Source organism: Cimex lectularius, unplaced genomic scaffold (assembly GCF_000648675.2).
Source record: "Cimex lectularius strain Harlan isolate CLEC.00 unplaced genomic scaffold, Clec_2.1 scaffold22, whole genome shotgun sequence".
Taxonomy (NCBI): Eukaryota; Metazoa; Arthropoda; class Insecta; order Hemiptera; family Cimicidae; genus Cimex; species Cimex lectularius.
The window spans coordinates 2,640,054-2,653,437 of NW_019392657.1; the positions used below are offsets into that span (position 1 = coordinate 2,640,054).

The 13,384-nt window shown below is 34.2% G+C and overlaps 1 protein-coding gene across 4 annotated transcripts; it reads right to left on the minus strand.

Moving 5' to 3' along the window:
- Nucleotides 1-1,500: 1,500 nt before the first annotated feature.
- On the minus strand, nucleotides 1,501-10,883 carry LOC106661136. Of its 4 annotated transcripts, none has more exons than XM_024224790.1 (3): nucleotides 10,643-10,883; nucleotides 3,524-3,616; nucleotides 1,501-3,457 (listed from the first exon to the last, which is right to left on the minus strand). In XM_024224790.1, the coding sequence occupies exons 1-3, from the start codon at nucleotides 10,868-10,870 to the stop codon at nucleotides 1,535-1,537; spliced, it is 2,244 nt and encodes a 747-aa protein (XP_024080558.1). In that variant the 5' UTR covers nucleotides 10,871-10,883; the 3' UTR covers nucleotides 1,501-1,534. The 4 variants fall into 4 exon arrangements, with proteins under 4 accessions (XP_024080558.1, XP_014239857.1, XP_014239849.1 ...); XM_014384371.2 differs by having other exon boundaries at nucleotides 1,501-3,473; nucleotides 3,522-3,616; XM_014384363.2 differs by having other exon boundaries at nucleotides 1,501-3,476; nucleotides 3,522-3,616.
- Between the last annotated feature and the right edge of the window lie 2,501 nt (nucleotides 10,884-13,384).

Sequence of the window (13,384 nt, forward strand, 5' to 3'; positions counted from 1 at the left end):
TTAACTGGCCAAATGGAAGACGGAATACAATAACCGTGGAAAAATAGCGTTAAAGGCTAACTTTCCAACATAATCGGTTCGACACCAAAATGCAAAATGGATCTTCTTCGATTACAGACCAGCCAAATTAAGACAGGGTACGAAAAACATTGCCAGCTACCTCTGTCAGTTCAACAGAGCAGACAGCCACCTGTGAACGGATTGCAGAGTCCAAGAAGACGTCGGGGACAAGATCTTCTGTAAGTAGTTTGAGAAAGAGCGAGACGTACTAAAAAAAAGAGTTCTCGAGTAGCTGGCCGCCCACGCTCAAAGACCTAGTCCAAACGACGCAACTCTGCCAGGCTTTTAAAACTTTTTCTGTGAAATACTGTGATGAATATTTTATTCGTGTTTATTTATTTTATTAGGTTGAATTAATTGCAATTAACCGTTAGGAAATTTTATCTCAGGCTGTTTTTTTTTGGTTTAATTAGAAAATGTATAAATTTGAATAATTTGTTGAAGTCCTGAGGAGCGGTGAGGAATGAAGTTTTTTTAGAAAAAAGCCTTTTTTTTGCCGACGTTTCGATTAGTATTCGGGTCATCTTCAGGGCCTGGGTAAATTACAAGACATACGTTGATTGGAAAAAAAAAACTAGTAAACATTCATACTAAATTTCATACTCACCTCAAGTAAATAATTTTTAATGTAATCCATATCGTGGTCCGATTGACCAAATAACTTCTTTCAATTAATTAATCTTTATGTAAACTATTGTTTGAAATGAAAGCGTCAGTGCCACGAGCGGGATTCGAACCCACGACCTTCGGCTAAATAAACCGCTGCTCTCCCCCTTGAGCTATCACTCGGTCAATGGTTTAATCTAATAATGAAAATACTTGGTTCAAAATATTTATTTAGATCTGTATTGTATTTTTTGCAATAAATATACGTTTTGTAATTCACCCAGGCCCGAAGATGAGCCGAATAAATGTCGAAACGTCGGCAAAAAATGAATAAGTTGTTTTTCTAAAATACTTAATTCTTGACCGCTCCTCACGACTTCAAAAAGTTATTGAACAATTCACTAAAAAACACATAAATTTGTACATATGTCTGAAAATATTTTAAAAGCCCTTCTAGATACTAGTGTGAAAGAAGAAACCAGCAAAGAGAGATCCTTTGAATCGGAATAGAAATTTTTAAAAATATACAATCTCCCTTACTTTCCTTTTGCCTCCCTTTATAGGAGAGGGCAAATGAAGGCCTTAAGAAACTCTCCCCAAAAATTGTATTTTTAGCATGCCAAGTAAGCCTTTTGTTCCGTCGGTATGCCGTCCCACATAGACATGGCGGGGTGGATTATGGGGAAAAGTTCCAACAATGATATATAGTCAATCTTGTCGAATGCAAAACGTTAGTAAATAGCTTTTAACGGTAAAACAATACAATACATTTGTGTTATTTTTTATTTAAAAGAAAGCAATGAGGTTTTATTAAATACAAACATTTATCGTCCAAATAATTATTTATTTTACATAGAATAGATATAACTCATAATGAATACTTTGCCATTTTAGAACGGTTTCTGTGATGCGGCATAGCTCCTACAAAAATAAATTCGTTGGGATTTATCGTTGTTAATCTCAATTTTATAGACGCACTCTGTGGTAATTTGGTAGCCTTTACTAGGTCAAGTTTTTTTGCGTATAAAGCTTTCCTGTTTTTTGGTTGAATAGTGCTTGTAAGTCGTTCATTCTTAGCAGCCGGTCTTTTCGGTATTCTAATGGAAATAAAAGGCCGAAGACGTTTCGTTGTAAGAAAACGAACTGGTTGATCGTCAGGATACGTATTATTTTTCAAAAAATCTGTACCGACTCCGTACGGAAAGGGTGAAGTTTGTTTTAAAACCTTTGCGCTCCAGTACTTTTCCTCATTCGGACATTCATTACATAAAGAAAGTGGAATTTCGGTTTTTGTTTTGCCTTCTTCGATTTCCGCCGAATTTTCTTGCTTTATTACGGACGGTGTAAATTTGTATATCTTGGTTGTGAAGGTTTTATAATGAGGGACTGTTTTCCCAGTTTCACCATCTTCTTCGCCATCTGTTTTCTGAGGTATTGCACTAATTGCGATTTTTCGACCTATTATCCAATCTGGTTTTGACGCTGGAGTGTCCATTGCTTGGGCCTTCTTCTCGGCTGAATTTTTGTATCCCGTATTCGTGTATATTGTACAATTCGGACAATGTCTAATCTGCGCACTGTCGTTGTGACCTGTAGTATCTATTTCAAAGTTAGTCGTTTTGTTCAACTCATCGGGATCTTCTGGTTGGAGGGTTTCCTTCAGGTTACTTTCTGTCATTTCATCATTTATCACATCGCTACCTGGGACGCTTTGAACGTTAGTGAACGTTTTCTCTTGATCAATGACACTCTTTTCTATTATCGGGATAATCTTATCAACAGGAGTTTTCCTTATATACATGAACGGGGGCATAGTTTCTTCTGGTTGTGCTACGGTCCATGTTAGATTGTATATTACTGTTAGTATTGTTTTATTTATTTGCATGTCATTTTCATTTAATACTTTTTGTTTTCCTAGGCTTGTACTGTCGTGTAGTTCCTCCTGTTTAATTTCAATCCTGTTGATTATATTCGGAGCGATTTCTGTCTCAATGAAAATCGGTTTACCTATTTGAAAAAGCGATGTCTTAGGTCCAGGTCCGATTTCTGAGCTGTTTTTGTTTTGTTCTTGTGTAGCTTTTAATATTATAACGCTTTTAGAATCGAATCGACGACGATTTCTAATGGCCATTACCTTGATATTTATTTCATAATCATTCGAACCGTCTTGTTTAAAAATGTTCGTTTCCAGTTGCAGATTGAAGGTGCCGAGCTGATGATCGTCCACGTAATCCTGAAATGGATAATCATGAATAATACCGTCCATTAATATTTCGACATTCGGAAAAACGACGATAAACTTTCTTGTTTTGCCATCGACTTTAGCTACAATTTCGCGTTTGTTTATAACTTTATCATTTAGTACAAAATTCTTGATATTTTTTGTAATTTTTGGTATTTTACCGGGTGTATTTCTTTGTCCAAATTCCATTTGAGGACTAAGTGTTTCATTTTTTTCGATTTTCTGCCTTATTTCTCGATCATCGTGAGTTAAGTCGGAAATACTGACTGTCGAGTCAGACAATTCAATTTTGCACTTTTTGTTTGCCTTTGAATACGGCAAAGAGCACGTGACGCGAATGCCTGTGTTCCCTGTCTTTTTAGCCGGTAGCAGCCGATTCAGAAAGGTTTCCTCTGTGGAAACGGACAGTCCTTTTTGAAAGTTGTACGCGCTCTCCGTTTTCACGAACTTCCTTTGTTTCTTTGTCGGCCTGTTAACTGTGAACCTCTGTAGACTTTTAGAAACGTCTAATCTACGATGGCTGCTGGATCCGTCTGTAGAACTACGAGTCTGTAAAAGAAAATTTCTACTGATACGATCGGATGTAGAGTTAAATGTTATAAATCTTGCCAACACTTCATTATCCTTGGCTTGTAGACGATTGAGTTCAGTTGCCACTAACAAAACGACGAAAACGTGGGATGCCAACCCTACTCTCGAACTCCGGTCCTATCGAACGAATACAAAATTATGCTTATGACAATAAATAACAAATATATGTGCAAGATATGTGTAAAGTGTAATGACTCCGGACCCTTAGTTTCATCCGAGTAAATATTACAATTAATTAATCTTCATGTAAGGCGTTGGTTGAGATAAAAAAAGTCAGTGTTACGAGCGGGATTCGAACCCACGATCTTCGGCTAGATACGCCGCTACCACTAGAGCTATCGTGATTTCCATCCACTCGGACGCTAACTTCCCATCTCAATCTCACCTCTCGAATTTTGCCATTTTTCAAATGTCGTGTAATCTATTTGATTCTCGGCGACAAATGTAATGGCCAGGGAGAGCTTTAGTGAAGTGGTAGGTATCTCAAGTGGTAGAGCAGCGGCTTATTTTGCCGAAGATTGTGGGTTCGAATCCCGCTTGTGACACTGACTTTTTATCTCAACCAATACATTACATAAAGATTAATTAGAAAGAATATATAGAAAGATTACAATTAATTAAGGTTTTTAGTTGAGATAAAAAAGTCAATGGCACGAGCGGGATTCGAACCCACGATCTTCGGCTTGATACGCCGCTGCTCTACCACTTGAGCTATCGTGACCTCGATCCACTCGGACACCAACTTTCCATCTCAACCGCACCTTTTGAATTTTCCCTCCTTTTTACCATTTTTCAAGGAAGTTGGTGTCCGAGTGGATCGAGGTCACGATAGCTCAAGTGGTAGAGAAGCGGCGTATCAAGCCGAAGATCATGGGTTCGAATCCCGCTCCGGACATTGACTTTTTTATCTCAACTAAAAATCTTAATTAATTGTAATATATTAATTGGTCAAGTGGACAACGAAATTAGTGAATTTAATATAGAAAGATGTTATTTGGTCAATCGGACCACGAAATCTAATGGATATAATAAGCCAAATGAATTCTATTTTTACTAAAGCTCTCCGTGGCCATTTCATTTTTCGCCGAGAATCAAATAGATTACACGACATTTGGAAACTGACAAAAAGGAGGGAAAATTCAAAAGGTGAGGTTGAGATCGAAAGTTGGTGTCCAAGTTGATCGAAGTCACGATAGCTCTAGTAGAGCAGCGGCGTATTTAGCCGAAGATCGTGGGTTCGAATCCCGCTTGTGACACTGACTTTTTTCTCAACCAATACCTTACATAAAGATTAATTAATTGAAATATATTATTCGGTCAATCGGACCACGAAATTTAACGGATCCGAGTAAATGTTTTTACGAGTCCCATAAAATATCTATTTTCTAGTAAAATAGTCTAATACTATTTTTCGATATTGGGATTTGTTTAAAACTAGAAAACTATAATTTACTACAATATAATTACTACTAAGATAAATCCTACAGGAAGTTTCGAACGGAAAGAAAAGGAAGATAATAGTAATAAGCCGATTGTACCAATTAGGAGCTGGAAGGAGGGCATGAAAATAAACGAAGGCCTTCATTTTAAGCGAGAAAAAACTACAGGAATGTTGGACTTTTTCCTTTTTGATAAGCTCGTTTCTTGTCAATTATTTTGGAAATTAAACATAAATATTTTCTGCAGACAAAACATACGTTAGCAAGTTTAATTTGAATATTAATTGATTAATGTATTTAACTTCTAATTGGAAAACTTCTAGGAAAATTTAGTTTTCTTTATTGGCAATTTTTGCATTTTACTGTATTTGTTTATGTGATAAAGTTAATTTCAACTATTTCAACACCTACGTATCTCGTACATTCATTTTTTCTGTTCGGAAAGTTTTTCCATACAAAATCTTGTTAAATTAAACACTCAAAACATTATAACGACTCAATAATTCAGGCTCATATTTCGTTTTATATTAATTTGACGACCGTATTAGGGCCTACGTGTCATGATGACTATTAATTATAATTAACAACCAACAAGCTTACCATTGGAAGGGGTACAACAGCGAAATTTTGTCTTTAAAGATTACTTAAACCAAATTGTAACAAGTAATTGTGTATGTAAATTGTAATAACTGTTGTGCATCCTATATATTTAATTCGGATAATCTTTCAACTGATGTTATTTATATTTCGCGAAAATATACGTACAAAAAATTATTTTTCAGTTTGTTGGATATATGTTTGCACGTGGTTTGGGTAATATCGGTAAGCTTTTCCAACGTTATTATAATTTTTTAATAAAAATAAGGTATTGGTTGAGATAAAAAGTCAGTGTCACGAGCGGGATTCGAACCTACGACCTTCGGCTAAATACGCCGCTGCTCTACCACTTGTGCTATCATGGCTTCAACCACTCGACACCAACTTCCCATCTCAACCCCACCTTTTGAATTTTCCCTCCTTTTTGCCATCCAATACCAATACCTTACTTAAATATTAATTAATTGAAAAAACTTTATTTGGTCAATCGGACCACGAAACATAATCGATAATTTTTTTAAAATTCAATTCAATTACTTCTCCAAGTAACTATTTACTCATGTGTATTATGAGAAATGGTTGTAGTTAAAGTTTTTTTTTATTATTCTTATGTTTTTCTACCGATCTTATGGGGGAAAAAAAGAAAATGGAAATTTACGTTTAGTAAACGTTATCTATGAAATTTGCTTATTTTTTTAATATTTCAAAAAAACTTAAGATTAAAAAAGATTCCTAGAGCCGTCAATTTTAGAGTGTTCTAAGTTGTGGTACTCATTCTTCTCAGAAAGCATCTAGTTTCAGAAAAAAATTTGGGGTTCCAATATATACAAAAAAGTGACCAATAGTAATTAAATTTTTGCGAAGATTCCAAAAGCGTCGTCAATTTTTTTTCGACAAGTATCGTCGACGAAGACCTCACTTTTTTAATTTCCACTCCAAATATTTTTTTCTGAAACTAGATTTTTTCTGGGAAGAATGAGTACCACAACTTTGGAACTCCTGCAAAATTGACCCCTCTAGGAATTTTTGAAAATATTCAAAAATTAAGGAAACTGAATAAATAACATTTATTAAACGGAAGTTTCTATTTTCTTCGTTTTCCCCATGAGGTCGGTAGGTAAACATAACAGTAATAAAAAATCATTAACAACAATTTCTCATAATAAAAATGAGTAAAATTGCTTACTTCAATATAAGCAATTATCTGGGAACAAAATTGTATCTAACGATTATTTAAACAATTAATAATTTTATTGAGTCATGTGAACCTTTCATCAAATAAATTGTTCAAATTGAAGTCCCTCTGCCGAATACGTACTTACATTCATAGAAATGATGAAAATGGGATGAGTATGGATGTGAATCTTTAAAAAAAATCGTCTTGCTCACAGTACTTCAACAGTTGAAAACACCAAACTGTGAGTAAAAATTACCTTTTGGAAAGGTACTTAAATTCAAGTAAGCAATATCCCTCATTATTATGAGAAATGGCAATGTTTAAAGATTTTTTTAATTATTACTATGTTTACCTACCGACCGCATGGGAAAACAAAGAAAACAGAAACTTGCGTTTAATAAACATTATTTCGATGGAAACCCAAAATGTTTCAATTTTTTTCTGAAACTAGATTTGTTTTCTGAGAACATTGAATCCCACAATTTTTTAACACCTGCAAAATTGACGCCTGTAGGGGTTTTTTTTGTAAAAAATATAACAAAATTAGGAAATTTAATAAATAACGTTTACCAAATTGATGTGTCCATTTTCTTTGTCTTTACCATGAGGTCGGTAGGTAAACATAATAATAATAAAAAATCTTTAAAGATATCTTACAACTGGGCTTAAAAAAAATCAACTCAAAAGCAGCCCGAGGGTTCATATAACCTCGTAGTTGAAAAATCCTCGTAAAAAAAGTGTTTTATTATTATGTTTACCTATCGGCCTCATGGTTAAATGAAAGAAAATGGAACCGTGCCTTTAATAAACGTTATCTATGTTGTCACAACAATTTCACACAATACCAATATGACACTACAAGAATAGTACCACACTTTATGCCCTGAAGAGGACCCGAATAAAGACCGTAACGTCGGCACAAAAAAAAAAAAAAAATGAAAAAGATGTTTTTTCTAAACTACCCCATTCTTTTCAGCGCTTCACGAATCGTACAAATTATTAAAAAACCGGTCACTAACAAAACACACGTTATCTACGAAATTTCCTTGATTAGTGAATATTTTTAAAAAAATCCTAGAGCCAACGATTGTAGAGGTGTTTCAAAGGTGTGGTACTCATTCTTCTCAGAAAAGATTAAAAATTTGGGGTGCCAGTATGAAATTAAATAAGTGATTTCCGATATTGAATTTTGACATGAACACATCTATTTTATTATAATATGAAATACTTGGTTCAAAATTTATATTTACATCTTTAATTGTATTTTTTCCAATCAACATATCTTTTGTAATTTACTCAGGCCACTGAAGATGACCCCAATAAAGGTCGAAAGGTCGACGCAAAAATGGAAAAAGTGTTTTTCTAAACAATCTCATTCTTGACCGCTCCACACTTCAACAATTTATGAAACAACAGGTCTCTAAGATACACACATACAAGTTAATCTAGAATTCGAAAAATAAAGAAATTATTCGGAATCTCATGCGTATTGCGTATCATGCCTGATCTGTGCATATTTCATTATAAACAGGGTGTCTTTTTATACATGGGCTAGCAGGTTTCCATATTTTTAGAACAGATACAAAAAAAAAATCAATGGTAACCCCCCTTACATTTTCCCGCAGATTCCAAGAGCGTCGTTATTTTTTTAAATATTTTTTTAAAATTTTTTTGGCGCAAGTATCGGACGTCACTCCTATAATTTCATATGGGAACCCCAAATTTTTGATTTTTTTTAAAAGAAAAATTAGTACCACAACTTCGGAACAACTATAAAATTGTAGATGCTAGGATTTTTTGAAAATATTAAAAAATTATGGAAATTTCCAGGAAAACATGTGTTTCTTAGTGACCGGTTGTTTAATAATTTATTGAAGTCGTGAGGAATGGTTAAGAATGTGGTAGTTTAGAAAAACACCGTTTGTCATTTTTTTGCCGACGTTTCGACCTTTGTTCGGGTCATCTTCTGGGCATGGGTAAATGCGAGAAAGTGTTGTGAAACGTGAACTTTTACACAACTCCAATATGACCTCACACGAATACCACCACACTTTAAGTGAGTATGAAACACTTGGTTCAAAATTTATATTTACATCTTTAATTGTATTTTTTCCAATCAACGTATCTTTTGTAATTTACCCAGGCCCTGAAGATGACCCGAATAAAGGGCAAAACGTCGACGAAAAAATGGAAAAAGTGTTTTTCTGAGCTACCTCATTCTTGACCACTCCACACTTCAACAATTTATGAAACAACAGGTCACTAAGACAAGTTAATCTAGAATTCAAAAAATAAAGAAATTATTCGGAATCTTATGCGTATAGCGTATCATGCATGTGCATATTTCAGTATTTCAGTATAAGCAGGCTGCTTTTTATACATGGGCCAGCAGGTTACCCTATTTTTAGAACAGATACGAAAAAAAAAGAAAAAAAAGATCAATGGTAACCCCTTACATTTTTGCTCAGATTCCAAGAGCGTCGTTAATTTTTTGGACGCCAAGTATCAGGCATAACTTTTTTAATTTTATATGGGAACCCCAAATTAGTACCACAAATTTGGAACACTTCTAAAATCGTTGGGCTACGATTTTTTGAAAATATTAAATAATTAAGGAAATTTCGTAGAAACGTGTGTTTTGTAGTAGCCGGTCGTTTAATAATTTGTACAATCTGCGATAGGCGGTCAAGAATGGGGTAGTTTAGAAAAACACTTTTTTCATTTTTTTGCCGACGTTTCGACCTTTATTCGGGTCATCTTCAGGGCCTGGGTAAATGCGAGAAAGTGTTGTGAAACGTGAACTTTCACACAACACCAATATGACCCCACACGAATACCACCACACTTTATGTGAGTATCGAATACTTAGTTCAAAATTTATATTTACATCTTTAATTGTATTTTTTCCAATCAACATATCTTTTATAATTTACCCAAGCCCTGAAGATGACCCGAATAAAGGTCGAAATGTCGACGAAAAAATGGAAAAAGTGGTTTTCTAAACGACCTCATTCTTGACCGCTCCACACTTCAACAATTTATGAAACAACAGGTCACTAAGATGCACACATACAAGTTAATCTAGAATTCAAAAAATAAAGAAATTATTCGGATGATCTGTGCATATTTCAGTATTTCAGTATAAGCAGGGTGTCTTTTTATACATGCGCCAGCAGGTTTCCCTATTTTTGGAACAGAGACGAAAAAAAATTTTTTAATTTCATATGGGAACCCCAAATTAGTACCACAACTTTGGAACACTTCTAAAATCGTTGGGGCTAAGATTTTTTGAAAATATTAAACAATTAAGGAAATTTAGTAGAAACGTGTGTTTTTGTACTAACCGGTTGTTTAATAATTTTTAGAATCTGTGATAGGCGGTCAAGAATGGGGTAGTTTAGAAAAACACTTTTTTCATTTTTTTGCCGACGTTTCGACCTTCATTCGGGTCATCTTCAGGGCCTGGGTAAATTACAAAACATATATTGATTGGAAAAATACAATTTAAGATATACATATAAATTTTGAACTAAGTATTTCAAACTCACATAAAGTGTGGTGCTATTCTTATTTTGTCATATTGGTTGTGTGTGAAAGTGTTGTGAAACTTGATTGTGTATTCTGATGTTTTTATATTATAAAATAATATAATTAAAAAAAATAGATATGATTATGTCAAAAGGATTCATGAAGATGACCCGAATAAAGGTCGAAACGTCGGCAAAAAATTGAAAAAGTTGTTTTTCTTAACTACCTTGTTCTTGAATGATCCTCACGACTTCAATAAATCATTAAGTGGAATGTTAAAAGTGGTAACGAATAGAGTTGTACCCTTCCGAATTCATCTGATGAATTTTGTTATATTTAAAACGCGTATTTTTTTATATACAAATTCGACCGAGTTAAAACAATGAAGAATGTCGATCTTACCGAAAAATAATGGAAGTGGAACAGCAAATTCATGACGTTGTGCGGTGGGGACTGGAGTGCGAAATCCGTGGAAAGCTGGTGCCACGGGGCCAGAATGATAAAAAAAAAGTAGCTCGAATAGTGGGCGCGGGGCGGATTGCACCAATTAATGAAGAAATGAATGATAGAATGAAGATGAAGATTAAAGCGAGTGGCGATGGAGTGGGGCGTCCCGGAGTAAAGTAACATTACTGGCGGGAATCCGGCGAACTAGGGGTGGGAGTACGAGTCGAACGTCAGTCTAACGCAGGGCTTGCTAGAGTATCGGACTCTGAGAGCCTTTCTCACTCGGCAAAAGTGTGTCTCTCCTTTTTTTTCACTCTCTCTCTCTCTTTCTTCTTCTCTATTCCTGTTTCTGTCCTCTTTTTCCGGAGTCGATCGCGAGTGGCACAATCAGAGGCACACGGCCGTCCCCAGCACATGGAAGTGCAAGTGAAGTGTGTTGAGTGAAGTGTTTTTCGCTCGTCGTATGTGCACAAGACGAATAATTATAAAAAATTATTTATACGAGTTATAAAAACGAGAAACGATACGAAATCACCGGCAGACACGATCCGCGTCCCGGGGCGAGGGTGTTGTCGCACTTTGTGTTCATGAGTTGTTTAGTTTTTTCATTGGGTTCACCTGCTCTAGAGTGATAGCTTGAAGTCGACCGAATTTGCAGTCGTTACAGTTATGGATATACTACCGAGTGGTAACATATTCAGGGAGCTGCAGGACATCCACGACACTGGCTACTTCTCGGCTCAGCCTTCGCTCGAGGATCACTGGCAGCAGGTAATCAATCTCATTACTCTTATCAGCATTCCACCCACCTTCTGCTGTCAACACGGTGCCCAAACATTTTCTAGAATTAACGCTTAACAAACATTTCAGAATATGTGCCGGGCCGTTTATGTATCGATTCGAGGACATGCGTCAAACATATGCCTTACAATGTTATTATGTCGAACCGTTGGAAATTTTAGTTTTTATGACACACTTTACTCACCCCACTGAGTGACTGTGCAGATGTCCTCTATACGCCAGAAAAAAAAGAAAAAAGTCTTAATTAATAGTCGAGACTGACAATTTAATCATTTGCCTTATGTTTACACAAATTTATATCGTTGTCACATTAAAATATGCAATTTATGGTGTAAACGCACATGTCGACGTTTTGTAAAATTATCGACTAACTTATGCATGTAATGTTCTCTTTGTTGTTATCAGGGATGTGGTCAATGAAAGATATTTTAATTTTTAAATCTTAATCTAGCTTTCGAAACTTACCATACCTTCTTCGGGGCTTGATTTTTGGTCAGAATTATATAAACTTAAATTCTTTTACTTTCATGTTAACTCTGAAAACCTTTTCTCTTTCTTCTTCACCTTTTTAACTATGAAATGACCAGAATAATTTATACAAATATCACAGACAGCAAAATGCTTGTAAAAAACAGCGTTTATATTACAATCTGGTTCGACAATTAAACAATAATTAAAAAAAACAAAATCTACAACAATTAACATGACTCGTCATTCACTGTGACGACTATAACTAGTCATGTTAATTGTTGTAGACTAATTATTTTTTTATTTTGTATTTATTGAACCATTGTTTAACCGTAGTCAAAAAGTTATAAAAATATGCCCTATCGGCATGACGAGGTTAAACTATGGTTCTATAATTACAAACAAATTAATTAGAATCTACAACGGTTAACATGACTAATCATTACACTGTGACGACTACGACTAGTCATGTTAATTGTTGTAGACTCTAATTTTTTTTGTATTAATTGAACCAAATTTTAATCGTATTATAAAGTGATAAAAAGTAGCTCCATAGACATGTCTAGGTTAAACTATGAATCAATAATTACAAAAAAAGAAAAAAAGGAAAAAAGAATCTTCAACAATTAACTTGACTGTTATTACCCAGTAGATGACTTTAACAAGTCATGTTAATTGTTGTACATTCTAATTTATTTTTTATTGATGATGAAACTATATATTAATGTTTTAAAAAGTTATAAATCTCTATTCCATCTACATAGCTAGGTTTAAATGTGATTCAATAATTAAAAAAAGAAAGAATGTACAACAATTAACATGGTTTGTCGTTATACTGTTGACGACTACTACTGTACATGTTAATTGTACATTCTAATTTATTTTTTATTGATAATGTAACTATATATTAATGCTTTAAAAAGTTATAAAACTCTATTCCATCTACTGAGCTAAGTTTAAATATGGTTCAATAATTACAAAAAAAAAACATCTACAACAATTAACATGACTAGTCATTCACTGTGACGACTATGACTAGTCATGTTAATTGTTGTAGACTAATTATTTTTTTATTTTGTATTTATTGAACCATTGTTTAACCGTAGTCAAAAAGTTATAAAAATATGCCCTATCGACATGACTAGGTTAAACTATGGTTCTATAATTACAAACAAATAAATTAGAATCTACAACAGTTAACACGACTAGTCATTACACTGTGACGACTACGACTAGTTATGTTAATTGTTGTAGACTCTAATTTATTTTTTTATTTTGTAGTAATTGAACCACAGTTTAATCGTAGTTAAGTGATAAAACTAGCTCCATAGACATGACTAGGTTAAACTATGAATCAATAATTACAAAAAAAAAAACAAGAAAAAAAGAATCTTCAACAATTAACATGACTAGTAATTACCCAGTAGA